The sequence below is a fragment of the Clarias gariepinus genome, chromosome 4 (genome assembly GCF_024256425.1).
Source record: "Clarias gariepinus isolate MV-2021 ecotype Netherlands chromosome 4, CGAR_prim_01v2, whole genome shotgun sequence".
NCBI classification, from domain to species: Eukaryota; Metazoa; Chordata; class Actinopteri; order Siluriformes; family Clariidae; genus Clarias; species Clarias gariepinus.
In genome coordinates, this window is record NC_071103.1 from 28,908,297 (window position 1) to 28,925,865 (window position 17,569).

The window sequence follows — 17,569 nt, forward strand, 5'->3', positions numbered from 1 at the left end:
AATAAAGCACTGACCCAGCCATGTGTCAGAACATGTGAGAGTAGCTGAGTGTGTTGATATCAAGATTTTCTGTGTATTATTAAGGATATTGATTTTTTAGCTATAAATAGTGATCAGATAGGCAAATACAAACTTTTCGTGTTGTCAGTCTTGCTGTCGGAGCAGCAAGTGAATCGAGGATAATACGCTGGAAAAGCATGCTGAGCTTGGCTGGGAATGCAACAAGAATTTCAGCTCTTTCTTGATGGGAGGGGGGGTCATGTCTTTTCTCCATCTCTCTTTCTCTGTTTTACTCTTTTATTCTCAGTCTGATATTTTTCCACTCCACATATTTTTGCTCTTTCATCAGATATTTTTTGTCATAGTAACATCTATTTGTGGTTTTTTTTTCCCTGTGCATGCTCTCTCTAGAATCGGCATTATCAATAGTAAGACATTAGAAGTCAGATCTATCTAAATAAACATTCAGAGACATTTGAAAAGGTCACCTTTTATTTCTAACAGCATCTTGCAGTGGCAGTTTAAAGCCAATTTAACTACTAAGCTCATCCAATTTTGCTTATCAGTCTCAGGAAAAAGTAAAAGGGTAATAAAATGACTTTTCCAAGGTTATTCTCTCACGGTTTTTAAGAGGTTGGGTACCAGACTCTGTTATTAATTGCAATGTAATTGAAATCTCAGTGCATACTTTAGGTCACTAGTGTACAGTTACCTCAGTGATAGGAATCATGGGAACTATATGTACTGTATATGAATTCAAACAATGTGATTGAATTGAGTGAGTAACAGTGGGTTTTGGGACGACGAGTAAAAATGCTTTTATTCAACATTATTTTTAAGTTTAATACAACAATTTTCATCAAATATGATATTGTTGACTAGCGGAAATATCCGTCGGTAAAGAGTTTTCAGAAATAGCTACAAGGTTAAAGCTATACAGCTTTAGTGTAATCAGTGATATTAATATTTCAGGTTGAAGCCCATGTACATGTCTGCCTTTCTTTCCGTAGACTTTCTGTAATTCTTTTGTCAGCTAAATACACTCCCTGTTCTGTTATCGGAGTGTGAATCACGAATGAGAAATCGGAAAAGTAGATCGGATAAAGTTTAAGTTTTCTCTTAAAATGACTCCAAAGTGTTAAAATTAATCAAATTAAAGGTTATTTTTTCTAATTAATATCTATTAATAGCTTATTCTAAAGTAGATTATTAAATCTGGCACATAACTGTTTTGTTAAGCGATTTTGTAAAATCGCTTTTTCCCAACATATAGAATAAGATATTTATGGAAAAAGTTCATCTTTAAGTAGACATCTAAGTACTGCAAAAGTTTAATTTAATTTTGTCCAGTCAGTTTTGCATGACGCTGTGACATATTCTGGCACATAACCTCTGTGAAACGTAAGGACATATTTAAAAGAATGAGTTCTGTCCAATATACAGACAAAGCCTTTCTTTTATTTATATTTACAAACAAATTGAGCAAAAAATAGAATCTACGAAAGATTTACATGGTCTTCCGTGGGTTTTCTTAATATTTGGTGTGTCACCTTTATGCACATAAACGAGCATGGACTCTGAAATTTAATGCAAACCCATATAATCTATTTTAAAATAATTCTATTGGAATGTGATTTTATATGCTTCAACAGAGGACATTAGGCACGAGAAGAATCTGACCTTTTCGTACAAACCAGTTAATGTGGCCAATCCAATGTGATTATATTTAAATGGGATGCGAAATGGTGCATAATCTTTAATGTTAAATAATTATTCATTAATTGTCTTTACCGCTTAATCCTGTATTCAGGGTCGTGGGGGCCTGGAGCCAATCCCTGGAGACTTAGGGCAAGTGGACAGGGTGCCAATCTATCACAGGTTAAATAATAAAAAAAAAAAATTTTTTTCTTTTTTTAACATTCTAAAATCTGTTTTTCTATGTGGTCTGAGACTTTTGAACCTTTATGTCTCTAATGCTAAATTTGTCAACGTTTTTATTATATGAAATTAATGTTCATTTAAAAATTTTAACAAAAATTATATTGCTTAATATAATAATGTTTTTTATATATAATATTTTCTGGATTTAAAGTAGTTATTAACAATTTACCCTATTATGATACATTGTAGTTCAAATTGTATTGTGTACTGTGAATATAAGCAACCTGTGTGTAGTTGGTTTGGACAAAGTGTTTAAAGCTTGCATCAGACTTAATTTCTCCTGCACCATTGCATCCTCAGTTCCAGGGAAAGAATGACTGAATGAAGATAAATTGTCTTTGTATTTATCAGGGTGTATATCACAGCCACTGTAAACACACTTACCCCTCCTGAGGACTGGCATTCAGGTGTGATCCCTAATAGAGGAACCACCTGCCCACACACACATACACACACATTTTAGCATGGTTGAGCTCAACCGAAGAGGCCCTGAAGAGCACTTCCTAATGAACACATGTCCCCTTTTTTTTCTAGACAGGCCTGCAGCAGAGCCCTGTTATGATTTTGTTTTACGTGTGTGTGTGTGTGTGTGTGTGTGTGGAGGTGGGCTCTCAGCCTGCCTCTCTGGGTGAGTCATAGCTCTGGAGGTGGAGACATGTTCAACACACACATGAACCCACATAGACACACAAGAACTTGTATAAACATCCCTACCTCTGAAGACCTTTAAGAGAAATAGACACAGGCAAAGAAAATGTAATCAAGTGAGTGAGATAAAAATAAAGGATAGAAAGGAGGAATGATGAATTCAAACTATTTGATGGGGTGGGTTCAGGATGATGTGTGCGTTTAAATTTTCCACTTATCCAAAAAGGTCATACAGATGGACATGTAGGAGTTCATATCCTCCAACTCACAAACGTACAAACGGAGGTTGAGTGGTTTCCATAGGAACATTAGCTTTACTGCGAACATAAAAAAATGCACACTTGTTTTAAAAGTTTGACTCACATCATAGCATCTTTATTTAGTTACATTTGGATTTTAGGGGAACTGCTATCTAACACAGTGGAAAGAACACAGTTTATATCACCTCCTATGATAAGGTGGTGGGTTGTCATATTTGGGATCCGAGACAGAAAGTTAGCAAAAAAAACCTTCATCATCCCAATTGTGTGCATACACATTGGCTAGAATAAGTGGGAGCCCGTATACTTGCCCAACTACAATAATATAGCGGCCAGCAGTATCTGCATATGCAGTAGTTGCTACAAATGGTAAGTCTTTATTAATCAGGATAGCAGCCCCCCTCGCCTTTGAGCGGAATTTGGAGTGATATACTTGTCCGATCCTCCCCTCCCTTAATTTAGATTGGTCACATGTACGTAAATGGGTCTCTTGAAGAAAAGCAATATCAGCTTTGAGGTGTTGCAAATGAATGAGGACTTTTTTCCTCTTTACAGGATGGTTAAGGGATTTAACATTCCAACTAACAAAATTGATCAAACATCCATTAGTCTGTCTAAAGCAAAAACCTGTTTTTGTCATAAAAAGTTAATAGCAATAGTGAAGTTGCAGATTTGCAAAAAATAGAATAGAGCCGGAAAAAAGAAAGCAAGAAAGAAAGAGAAAAAAAGGGAGAGAGAAAGAGATTTTTAAAAAAGTACTGCTGACTGGCCTGAACCCTAATCACCCATTAAACCCAGGTGATTAACCCAACCCACACCAACAAATCCACACACTGTGCTTATCTGGATCCTACTGAGCCAAAATCAGGCTCTCACTGAACCATCTTATAAGCTTGTAACAATAAAATATATAAACAGGTCTAAACATTAACTAGTCAACGTCATCCTTATTATGGTTATGAAGCGTTAATTACAAATAACTTTGTACTGAAACTAAAATGGAAACTTCAACATAATTACACTAACTTGCAATAAACCACTATAGTTTACCCCGGTCAGTACTATGTTTACCGTCCATGTGCCAACTATACGAAATATGAACGTTCTTCAGGAGTTAAGGACTGGCTTCTATGGGAGTAATAACACTATGCTTAAAGTAGTGCATGGCTTTATCCGGATCTGTGAACATCTTGTCCTCGCCCTTATAGGTGATACGGAGTCGTGCAGGATACAAAATGCTGAAGCGCACACCGTCCTGTCCTTGTAAGAGTTTTCTAACCCCAGTAAGGAGGTCCTTGTCCATCTGCAGAACTTCGCTCAGTAATTTAGAGACAGACGCAGTGGAGCTTGACCCCGGTTCTTCTGGAACGGCCAGGTTTCGAATGTTACATCTCCGCATTTTCCCTTCCATATCATCATACCTGGCTTTCAGTTCAGTCATTCCTGCCTGCAGGCTCGTTATAGTAGTTTGCATTGAGACCACTTCATTTGACCATGCAGACAGTCCGCCCTCCATGTCCTTCACAGAAGCCTTAATCTGGTCCATTTCTGCGCGGGTTGTCACAACGCAACTGGTGATTTCGGCCTTGAGCGTCTGTAACTCACCCTTAATGGAGTTCAGTTCTTCAGTCAGTGCACTTTTCAGTTCTTCTTTAATTACAGTTATAATGTCACTCTTGAGGGATATGAGAATTTGGGATCTAAGGTCTTCAACGTCAATTTTTTCCAATTTTGAGGAAGATAAAGTAGCAGCATCTAGTGCTGGATGATCCGCTGAATTTGTATTTTCTCAAGCTCGCAGCCATAGCCGACACGAAAAAGAATTACTTAACTTGTCACCAAGTTATGATCACATATTACCGACCAGTTAATGAAATAAACTAGAAATTTAAAAAAGGATTTTAACATATTAAATGTTATTGTTCAGCAAGAGCCCGACAAAAACGTGACCTACTCCATAATAGGCTCTATAGCTCCCCTCCAGTTATATTTAACATATGACAATTTTTTGTATAAAGAAATGATACAGCAACCAACCACAATACTAAAAAAAAACAAAAAAAACATTACAACCCAATATAGTGTAGTTTCCCCTTGGTGCAGCTCTGACTCTATTGGGGCATAACTCCACAAGACCTCTAGACATATGCTGTGTTGTCTGGCAATGGAGGTTAGCATCAGATCCTTTGGGTACCATACATGGCACTACATATAAGAATCAGACACAAAATAGTTATACTGGCAACAATCTTATTATATTTTTGGCCACAATCTTACTTGAAGCCCATATCCCTCAAGTTTTATAGTGTACATAGTATATTTCTATTTCAATCATACACATATATATACACACACTGTGATTGCAATATAAATATATCATATACACTATAAAACTTGAGGGATGTGGGCTGAAGAAAGATTGTGGCTAAAACTGTATAACTACTTTGTGCCTGATTCTCATATTTAATGGCATGTACTGTATGTTTGACTGGTAATCTTTTGTGAACAGTGCAATCTCTTCCCCAGGAGAGCTGTGTCTACTACCTAAAGCCTTCATAATCTGAGGCTAGTCTTATCATGGTGCTCGAGGGGTTTTGCAAATGAACTCGACAATACTTTTTTTAGCAAGAACTCTTCTTCCATAATAGCTGATATTGTTGTTGTTATAACTTAATTACCTAATGTCATATGTGTTATTTCATTGTTTTAATTTAGATGTAGCAATATACATTTATTATACTAGATGTGCCTGTGACTGTTGAATTTTCAGATGAATTAATTATTTTTTTCAATGTATATATTTTTTTATAATATAAATGTGTTTTCAAATTACATTTTAAAGTTGCTTGTTTTCTCGTCCCATGGGATATATCAGGCAGCAAACGAACAGTAGGTTCTTGGATTTGATGTGTTGGAAGCAGGAAATACAAACTAGTGTGGGAATCTGTGTGACTCTGCCACAGACCAAGTTGTCATAGCTACAGTAGATGACTGAATCAGAGCATCTGCAAAACAGCAGGTCCTGTTGATTGTTTTTCCTACGCCATGGTACCTACCAAAAGTGGTCCAAAGAAGGACAACTGCTGACCTACTGACAGGGTCATGGTTACCCAAGGCCCATGAAAGAGCTACTGTGGCATAGATCACAGAAAAAGTTAAGGCTGTTTATGATAGAAAGATATTAAAACACACAGTGCATTGCAGCTTCCTTTGAAAGGGGCTGTGCAGCTGCAGAAAGACCAAAGTCCACATTCTGGCCCCTGTCCACTGCTGAAAGCTCCTACAATGGGCACATGGACATCAGAACTGGACCACGGAGCAATGAAAGAAAGTGGCTTGGTTTGCTAAATCCCATGGTGTATGTGCGCGCTTACCTGGTGAAGAGATGGCTCCGGGATGCACTATAGGAAGAAGGCTAGCCAACAGTGGCAGTGTCAGGCCCCAGCCAGTTGTCTATTGGTAAACATTGGGTCCTGGCATTCATGTGTATGTTATTTTTAAATGTTCTATTTACCTATACATTGTTGCACGCCAAGCACAACCCTTCAAGACAACAGTATTTCTGAATGACACTGACCTCTTTCAGTGGGATAATGTTCTCTGCCACATTGAGAAATTGTTCAGGAATTGTTTAAGGAGCATGACAGAGTTCAAGACCTTGAAATTCCCAACATCACGATCCAATCAAAAATCTGTAAGAAGTGCTTGACAGACAAGAAAATCTTCTGCTTACAAGCGTACACTTTGTAGAGCCCATGCCTTGATGAGTCAGAGATGCTTTGATGGCACAAAGGGGACCTAAACAATATTAGACTGGTATATATATATATATATATATATATATATATATATATATATACCAGTCTAATATTGTTTGGGTCCCCATTGTGCCATTAAAGTATATATATATATATATATATATATATATATATATATATATATACTTATATATAAAAACTATATTTACTGTAGTTTACTGTACTTTTTAAGGTTGATGAGAGTATTTAGAAAGTTATAATTAATAAGTCATGACTACCTGTTTTTCTGTAATATAAATATGACATGACACAGAGGCCTATGTCACTTATTCACTCTTTAAGATGGGAATGACAGGGGAACACCCCATTCAAGTAAGACAGATGTTTGTGGACCTGATAAGTCAGGCAATGGCTACAAGAAAATTTCCAATTGCCTAAACTTGCCCATATCTACAATCAGAGGAATCATTACAAAGTTTAAAACAACTGGAACAGTGACAAACAAGGCTGGATGAGGACCTGAGTTTATCTTGTCACCACGCACAGTGAGGAGGATAGTAAGAGAAGTAAAAAAAAAACTTCAAAACTTACTGTTACTGTAGAGAACTGTATCAAAGAGTGACATCATGGGGTGACAACGTCTCCATAACAACCATTAGACGCTATGTACATGCCAACAAGCTGTTTTCTCACCGAATATTGCAAACTTAATTGTTTGGAGCAGTACTGGGATATCATCTGGGACCGAGTGCTGTGTGGTCAGATGAGATTGATAGGAAGATTTTTGGCAACAAACACTCTAAGTGGGTCTGTGATGCTGTGGGCCTGTTTCTCTTCCAACCGCTCTTCTAAAATTAGAAGAACCTTGTTAGGAACCTTGTTAGGAACCTTGTTAGGGACATGGCATCATGAACTCTTTAAAATACCAGGACATTTTAAGTCAAAACCAACTTCTGTCAGAGGATGCGTCGTCATTGGGTTTTTCAGCAGGATAATAGTTACCAGAAGAACTCGTACTGTATTCTCCAGCAAGCTCAGTAAAACAAAAAAGTATGTTCTCATTAGTTATATATGGAAATACTGGATGATTTTTGTACAGAATTGGTACAGCGTATAATATGGTGCCTAAGACTTTTGCACATATGTATTACTGCTAATAACGCCCATGCTGTTTGTGACGGTTATAGTGCTTTTTTCATTTTGAATTTGACAGAATTGCAGACTTGTTCAGTTCTCAAACTTTTAAGTGCCTTTGTAGTAATTTAAACTTCTGCTGTCCTAACTTTCACACCAATGCCTGAATTAGGAAGTTTCAGTATGAAATTAAATGGAGCACGTCTGATTGTCTGTGTACACCATGTGGAACAAATCAGAGACAGAAGCATACATCTGATCACATGCACTCATCACATACTGCTTTTTGTCCAGCTGTTATTGTTATCTGAAAATTAAGACTACTTTACTGATAAATGATTCTGCTTTTAATACAGTGTGAATACAGTAGTGTGTGGGTATGTATGGTATATTTGTCGCTCACAGAACACACTGCACAGTATATACTGTATGTACTAACAAAAAACCCTCATGGTGACCAAATATGTCCCTGATGAAGCTCAATCTGTATGAGAAAGCATTGTTATTTTGTTGCATATCTCTGCCCTGTCTTATCTGATCCCTTTAGCAAAGGTGCATTTGATTTTTAGCTGATTTTTTCCTTTTCATTTCTGCTGAGGAGAGGCATCCATCTTCGAAATTGAAACGTCGACTTGCCTGACCCACAGCTGCAACCAAAGAACGCTCTACCAAATACATGTTTTTATTGCCATCACATTCTTTATCCATTTGACTTCATTCTCATTTTTATTGACAATGACAATTTGTAAATTTGTAAATATTTACAGTATGTTAAAAATATTCTATATGATAATTAGTTTGAACCCCAATCACCATAAAAAACACAAGTTTATTTTGTTCATAATTCTGCTCATGTACAGTAGTTATTCATTACGTTAGTATTTGAATGACATATTTTCTAATTCAATTTACTTGGTTGTATTTCCTGAGTATACAGATTACCTTTAAACCACTGCAACCCTGATCAGGGACTTACTACACACATTCCTGTTTATGTTAGTTCCTTGAGCTTCAAATCTGACCACTCGCTCGCTTGAAGTAAGTAAAGGTTAAAATCTCGCTGTTTCTACAAACTGTGGCTTATTGGTTAGCCCAATCCATGCACCTCCAAGGGTGAGGTTCGATTCTCATCTTGGCTCTGTGTCAGTGTAATTTCCATGTTACTCCAGTTCTTGGTGGGTTTCCTCCGGGTACTCCAGTTCTCTTCCATAATCCAAAAACATAAACATTAGGCTATTTGCTGTTCCCAAATCACCTGTAATGTGTGTGTGTGTGTGTGTGTGTGTGGGTGGGTGTGTGCGCTGTGATGAATTAGCGCTCCATCCATGGTGTGCCCTGCCTCGTGACCAAAGTCCCCTGGGGAAGCTCCAGGCCCCCTGTGACAACAGGATAGGCGGTATAGAAGATAAGTGAATAATGAGTCTGTTGTATTTGTTTACCTCTTGTTTAATTCTGAATATTGTAAGCATGTGTTCTATCATCTGGACATTCATCTGCAACTTCTAATTCTGACCATTTCGAAGCCATCCATGTCCAAGACCAGAAGAGACCATAATTAGTCTAGCTCTCAGGGTGGAGAGGCTGGCAGTACTCTGTCTGTTGTCAAGCAGAGGGACAGTCATATGGAAAAAAAGGCAATTTGTGTCTCCTCCAAGTGCTTTCAGATGCCTTTGACAATCTATGAACAAAAAAAAATACATTCAGCTATTTCATGTATTTCAGAAGGAGCGCATGGTAGCCTTTGCTATTCCAGGTCCTGGGTGGTCTGTGATAGGGTACAAGCTGCTTGTTGCTGAGAAATGGCAATGACAAAAATTGGGGGAAAACTGGGGTAAAGAATTGTGTACACATAGAGTTTACAAGATTTGTGGCGAGAGGCAGAGGGCAAGAAGAAGACATGTAGACATCGGAGCAGCACAGAGATTTGCTTCCTCCCCCTGGAGTGAGATTAATCGACAGCATGCGATTGTGCGGGTACAACTGTTCAAATATTTATCCTGAGCAGGATAGAGACCATAGGCACACATACAGAGAAAACAGTGGATTGGACCTGTGAGCATTTTCCAGTTAAGTAGAGAGAGAGAGAGAGAGAGAGCTCTTTTCATCATTTGAAGGAGTCTACATGTGGTTTATTTATCTGCTTCTGCAGAAAGAGGAAAAATGAACAATTTTATACCTTCTTGACTATTTTTACAGAAAATGATAAAATTACTTGTATAAGAATGTGATCGGAAAGATTATGTGTTTTGCGTTTATTTTGCATTTCATCTAGCGTAGGCATCTGTGATTCATTCTCTTCCTCTCTTCTTTTCCCATCATAGCTCTTTTTGCTCCCACTTTACCGCCTTCTCCTTTCTCTCTTTCAGCCACTTGCGTGCTGTCTCTTTTTAAGTTGATGGTGTGGATGTGTGTGTGCGTGTGTGTGTGTGTGTGTGTGCGTGCAGTAGACTGCGACTGTCCTCTGGGTGTCAGCAGCAGCCGTGTGTTGAAGAATCTGCTACTGTTCTTTGTGCTTCTCACTCGTCAACTCACAAAAACTGTGCGAATGTATAAACATTAGATCCTATTATGCAGCACATCTAACGCCGAACGTAATATGATTATGGAATGATATGGGAATGAGTATGGAAGATCCTATAGCAATGTGTAACCAGATCCTCTGCTCAATTTCTGCCAGACGCCATACGGGAAACAGGGGTGACTTTGAGGCTTATTTGAGCAGGACGGACACACACACATGCCCAAAAGGACGCAAGTGCCAAGCTGATGAGCAGCATGACCCACATGGTCCCGGCAACATGGTGCATATATACAAGGGAGAAGGCTGGACAATGGACAAATGCACAAAGGGTAGAGAAACACAGGCGAATGTGAGTTTAAAGATGATAAAAACTACAGAAAGCCTGAATTTACAGGAGGGACCATTGGGCAAGTGAAGCACAGTGAATTATTGAAGGCATAATAAAATGTCCTTGGGGTGAGAAAAAGAAAACATTACATTATTCTTCCTCCCTTTTCATGCCGAGCCTGTGATTACTGAGCCGAAAAAGTTCATATTCGCAGACCATTTTTCACCAGAAGAGAGAATCTTATCTCCAAATGGAGTTTGTTTTTTTTTCCTTCTCATTTCTCCTGAGAGCTTTCATTTGACAGAAAGCTTTCCCCTCCTCATCCTTGCCGTATTAGCCAACTCTCTCTTGCTATTCATAAGACCCATTTGTTTTAAATAAGCCTGAAATCATTCTGAAGGAAAGCTGAAGGTTATTTCACTCAGGTTTTACTTCTTTAGAATCCCCTGTGAAAATGTGACAGCCCTCAAAATGATTCGTATAATCCACAAGTGATTGGCCAAGCTTGCTGTTTATACTGTTTACTTACGGCATTATCATTCGCAGGAACAATCTGATTGTGGGCGCGGTCGGCAGACGAGGTTAAGCAGGCTGCAGCTAGAAGCCTTTAGGGTTCATTTTTGGCTCATAATTGTCACTGGCTGTATGGATTAGATGTTTTGTTGTGCATTCAAAGCTGGCCATTTATGGATTGGGATCAATCATGTTGTTTAGCAGGTGAATTTGCCTGCAGCAAAACCAATTCCAGCATCAGGGGTAAACAGTGCGCATTTAATCGCTCAATCTGAACAAACAAAATAGATATTGATGCTGCTTGTCAGTGCATGTTTAACAGCCAGAGGCCAGTTTTCCTAAAGGGACAGAGCAGAAGGATCATTTATGTAATGTGGCATGGTATTTTCACCGATGTGTTTTAATCATTTACATACAAGATCCATTCAGCATTTCTGGATTCCTATGGATTCCTATCTGGAGTATCTAAACTCACACTCGTCCATATCCTATGGCTTGTCTTGAAATATTTAAAGTTGCATTTACATCACCAAAACATTCATTTCGTCATCTCTCTCTCTCTCTCTCTCACTCTCTCCCTCTTTCTTTTTCTCTTTGTCTTTGGTCATTGAGGCTGCATTATGATATCAGCTCTTGTCCTCCCACATAGTTGATTTGTGAGTAATTAAAATTGTCTGTGCCAGAACATGGGCCAGCTTCATGTTCTATTCATGCAGATTAATACATATTTGTCGGAGCCTGTGGGAGCAGACAGGCGGCACTGTCTGCTATTAAACATTCATGAGAGAACAGGACACAGAGAGTCACTTTCTACTGGTATTTATGGACCTATTCTCACACCCTTATGCTATCGTAATGGGATCGGGAATCAGGGGACATCATTGCTGGACAGGGACTCTTAAGTGACAGTGCAATTTAATTCATATAAATTAGGAGCGGAAAAAATTGGGTGTGCTTTAGGGACACTGCAGTAGCCAGCTAATTGTGCATGCGTGTGTGTGTGTGTGTGTGTTGTAACTCAGGTGGCTGGAGTAGCTGGGGGAACTGGGGAGAATGTAGTAGTGAGTGTGGGGGTGGTGTTCAGACACGCACACGTGTGTGTCAGTCACCACCAGAGGAGGCGTACCTGTGTGCTGGAGTGCTGGAAGAGGGCCATCCCTGTAACCCTCAACCCTGCATTGGTGAGTTCGGCTCTTTTTCAGATTTTGCTGTGGATTCAAAATCCATTTAAAATCAAACCATTCATACAAAAATTGACATTGTATACATTGGATAAGAGTTGAGAATGGCAGTCTCTAACTCAAACAGCTGATGTCAAATTTTGAGGAAACTTTTCGTACTGAAGCTGCAACACTCATGTAAAAGCTACCAACTGGAAGACAACATAAGATAAACCAACAAGAACAACAATACATTATTACGTCGAGCTCACTTTGACAAATGAACATTTCACTTTGTTGTCAGGATTGCAGAGGCAGGATGCAAGTACAGACTTCCCTTTATTTACATACATTGTGGACACAAATAAAAAATGAACAATGGAACTGTGACAAAACAAGAAAGTAAAAAAAAAAAAAAAAAAAAAGCAACAATATAGCATTAGCATTAGCAAAGCCAGAAACTAAATTGAATCCCCAAACCTCAAAATACAACTCAGTGTCTTGGCATGAATAAAGATAACAACAATAAACCTCAAACAAATTACTAAAAAAATAAATAAATCCACAAGCACTTAAATAAGGATTCAAATGACTAATCAACACAAAACATGTAAATAGAATCAAGAACACCTTACAGAACAGTAATATATGGATAAACACTATATTACCAAAAGTATTTGCTGACTTGCCTTCACATGCATATTAACTTGAGTAACATCCAATTCCTAATCTATAATATGATGTACGCCCACCCTTTGCATCTTTCATGTTGGAACTGGTGTGGGGTTGTTTTTCAGTCCTTGGTCTTGGCCTCTTACTGTGGTTCCATTAAAAGGAACTCCTAATGCTTCAGCATAAAAATACATTTTGGACAATTCTTTTTTGTGGGAACAGTTTGGAGATGGCCCCTTCCTGTTCCAACATAAATGTGCACCAGTCCACAAAATGTCCATAAAGACATGCATAAGTGAGTTTGGTGTGGAAGAACTTGACTGACCTGCACAGAAGCCTGTTCCCAACCAGATAGATGCAACCCAGGCCTTCTCGTCCAACATCAGTGTCTGACCTCACAAATGAGCGTCTGGAAGAATGGTCAACAATTCCCATAAACACACTACGTGTGGGACTACGTACAAAATTATATGTTACCCACACATATGACTATAGGTAAACAACCTATATAACTCACATATTGTTACATACATTATTTACATAAAAAAATAATTAATACAAAATAGTAAAAATAAAGTAAATTAACCAGCACTTTACCTTTAAATGAAATTTTAAAAAATCTCAACGGACAAGTGTTTCCTTTTGTGCGCACAGGTGCTGTGTGTGTGTGTGTGTGTGTGTGTATGGGAGCATGTCATACTTGAGTCTCCTCTTACTCTAGCCTCACACACACACACACACACACACACACACACACACTAACGGAAAGACTGTTTCGTCGGAAAAATTAGCAAGGAACATCGCTAATGACACTCGTGTGAGCGCATACTAACAGAATCACTGCTGTAAAGTAAAACAAACAAACAAATGAACCTGCACTTTACCTGTGGAAAGAATCGCGACAAAGCAGTGTTTCTGTGTAGGGCAGAATGTGTATTTGTGTGTGTGCGAAGCACCCCGTCTGTCTAAAGACGAGAGAGTGTGTGAACCGGCACGGTGTCAAATTACGCGTGCGCACATAATGGACACACATAACGACAGGCTGAATCAGAGAGGAAGCGCATGGATTTTTAACCTATAATCAGACTTTCTTTTGCTTTTCACACGCGTGTTATTAGAAACAGTACATGCGCGCTGTACACACGTGCTTACAAACACAAAATAAAATATGCTTTACACATACACAGGGTCACAGTTGTATAATAAACAGTACACGTGTGCATAGATGTTAATTATACCAGTGAGAGATGCGCACTAAGACCCAGCAGGGGAGCCGATTACCCACAATTCCGCAGTGCAAGAGAGAGAAAAAACATTGGCTCAGTTGTGATCGCGTGATGCTCGGGGTCAAACAAAAAGCGCATGCGTGATACATGATACTCAGCAAACCAAGACTTGCTCATTTTTCAAGTCAAAATTTATTTAAAAATTTAGCTCGTCTTGCGGAACATTCGCAAACCGTGTTACTCGCAATCCGAGGTTTTACTGTACATTTGACCTTCTATTACACTTTTTTATTGGGTACCCAAAACAGACACAAATAATGCTGCAAAAATTCTTTGTTTCACGTACATACAACCTGACCCTGGACTTGGATGGTAGAGTGGTTGCCCTGGGCCACCTGTTAGATGCTTTGGTGGAAACACAAAATATGTTCAACATTGATACAATGCACAGTTCCCTTAGAGATATGTGACAAAACCCCTTTCTTGAGGTGCCCCTCTTAAAGTACCTCACAGGTGACCTAGGGCAGGTCCTCAACCCTACATTGATCTTCTGACACGGAGGCTGTAATAACAAAAAAAAAAAAAAGGCTTTAGCAACATTATTGGTGTCTAAAGCAGAGTAAAAGAGTTGTTTGGAATTGAGCATTAAGCCAGAAGGGAGTTTCTCATGGAGGCTCTTATAGAACTTGGCATAGTGGCTGGGAGTAAACTTGGCATGCCTGCTGGACTGGTAGTTGTCATAAGAGCTGGGACTGAACTTGGCATAGGTGGGGTGTGGTGCTTGGCTTGTTGGGATTTGGTATGAGCTCTAGACTTAGATCTGACTAGGGCGAGGAGCAGGAGAGGCCAACACCTGGTCTTTCAGTAAAAACTGGACTGGGCTAGAGCTTGGGACTGGAATGTTTAGCATCTGGATCTCTGGCATGTGTCTTAATGAAACATGGTGACTTTAACGCCAGCTGACAGGGTAAGCTGGCAGGTGGTGCCAACATGACACATTCAAAAGCAGGCTAAAACCTTTGGAAACCTGGAGCAGGAGTCATTATTATCATCAAAGCAGGATGCGGAGCAAGTCTGACATGTCCAAAGACAGCTGGCGAAGCAAGCATAAAGTCAAAGATGTCATGTCACGGGCTGTCTTCAGATATGACTGGAATTAAGCATAGCTGGGACTAAGCAGGACATACTGTAGCTGGGATTAAGCAGGGCTTGTGAAGAAAACAGCAAAACTTGGACGTACCTGACATGGGAGGCTACCTGTACCTCATTGACCTCTGCAGACTCAAAGTTGACCTCCACAGCCTTTGTTTGAAGCATGGTGTGGGTAGCCAACCTGTCAGGTTGGATTGGAGCACAGTACTGAGAGACATTGAACACTGGAACTATAGAAAGAAACAGAAAACAGTAGCAGCTTAACATTTGCAAGAATGGATGCATAAGCTGGAAACAAAACAGAGATCTAGCATCCCAAAATAAACTTCAGTGTAGAGACATGAATGACCATAACAATAAATAACAGACAAAGAACTAAAAAAAAATAAAAGAGGCTTACATAAGGATCTAAATTACCACTAAAATGAAAACAGCTTAACAGAGCCAGGAAGTAAGAATCTTTATTGTATAATTTGACATGGGGAACAGTGGTACTGTATATACTTTGCCAAGATTTTGAGATCATTTCTTACGGTGTAATAAGCAAAAAATCTTAAAAGACAAAACCACACAGTCTGTTTGCCTCTCTACATACATATTCTTTTTTTTAAATTATGAACTAATAATTTTTTCCCTATGTCTGTTTGATTAATCTAGGCTACAGCCAATACTCATCTAAAGCGAAGGTTTTAAGCACACTGAAATATACTGGGCCGGAGGATACGAAACTTGGTAAGCTGAGTTCTGAGATAATGACTGAGGCAGTGTGAATAGGGCTCACACTCTCACACTTCATTGTAAAGAAAAGGTCACGAGTTAATTGGCAGATCTGTGTTCCGGGTCATCAGCTGTAAATGTCTTCATTTATATATGTGTTCCATTCACGCATGCTCTACGTTTGCATCCATCCTACATCCACCGCTCACTCCATCTCACCCTGTCAGCCTTTCAACACACCAGCATGCTAAAACTGCCGAGTCCACTTTCTCATTCTCAGATAATTATACTCAGATTTCTTATCATGTAGACTCTACTGATCACACATGCACAAACATACACACACATACACACTGAGAATATTAACACCTTTGTGCCATTGTGAGACCACAGGCCAAAAAAAAAATCCCCAGGCACACATCCAATGCACACTTCTTTTTAGAAAGAGCATAGCATATTTCCGTCCCCCCCGAGCATGGCAGATGCTGTTGAGTAGTCACACACAGCTCTGTCCAATAGGTCCAGTCCAGTCTAGTCGCTAACCCCACCCCATCCTGCAGGCAAAGGCCGATACAGCTCTCGTAGCCAATCTCTACGATCGGCGGACAGCCGCAAACGAGAGGATGTGGACAAGAGCCGTGCTGGACAGCAGTCTCCTCAGACAGGTAAGAATACAGTCATCAGCCTCCATTATAGCTTGGGCTCATGCACACACACACACACACACACACACACACACACAATAGTAGTAGGGTATTAATGTGGTAATATTGATGCTGGAGAGATTATTTTTCACTAACATTTATGTAAGAGAATGCATTATCAATTTATAAAATTATATATATTTTTTACAAATATATTTTAAAATTCTTACAGTTTTTGATACAATTATTTCTCCAATTAATAAAAAGTAAAAATCTAGGTTTAAATCTAAGTCAAGTGTCGAGTCATCTGAGCCCTACTCAGGTTATAAGTCATGAATATCATGACTTACAGTAAGTCACACTTAACATAAAACCATACCATAAAACATGTATACACACACAAGATTAACACACATTTTATTGGTGGCTAGGGATCATACATAAATACGCACAGGGGTGTAGATTGGATGTGCATGTGGCTATGGCCTCATCTCCTCTGAATATGAGTGGGATGTGTGTGGCCCGTGATGTGTCTTGGCATGGATCATGGTGAGACAGCAGTTTGTTTATGAATCATACACTCAATATTTAAAAATATTTTTTTAATATCTGAGAGCCTGTTGAGCCAACAACTCCACTTCATAATCCTTAAAGGCAGTACATGGCATGGACTCTAGTCCTACTGTCTTTCATCTTTGCATGATTGTTTATTTTGAACTGTGTTTAAGCTTAACGTCAGATTACTGAGTCACATTGAAGTAAAAGTGCCTGCATGTGGTTATGATAAATATTGCATGAACTACTCGTGTCCTTAATGATGCTCAGGACAGCCAGGGTAGGTGTATTTCTTAAAATATGTTTTAGGTTACCTTAAAATACTGTAAAATGTTCTCCC

The 17,569-nt window shown here is 39.0% G+C and overlaps 1 protein-coding gene across 4 annotated transcripts in view; it reads left to right on the top strand.

Annotated features, from left to right (window-relative positions):
• The window catches only part of adgrb1a (adhesion G protein-coupled receptor B1a), a 99,107-nt gene that overhangs the window by 29,889 nt on the left and 51,649 nt on the right, over window positions 1-17,569 (top strand). For all 4 annotated transcript variants that reach the window (XM_053494580.1, XM_053494582.1, XM_053494581.1 and 1 more), the window contains exons 3-5: window positions 12,126-12,284; window positions 15,971-16,045; window positions 16,591-16,695. In XM_053494580.1, coding sequence (XP_053350555.1) covers window positions 12,126-12,284; window positions 15,971-16,045; window positions 16,591-16,695 — 339 coding nt within the window. The remainder of the gene's footprint in view (window positions 1-12,125; window positions 12,285-15,970; window positions 16,046-16,590; window positions 16,696-17,569) is intronic.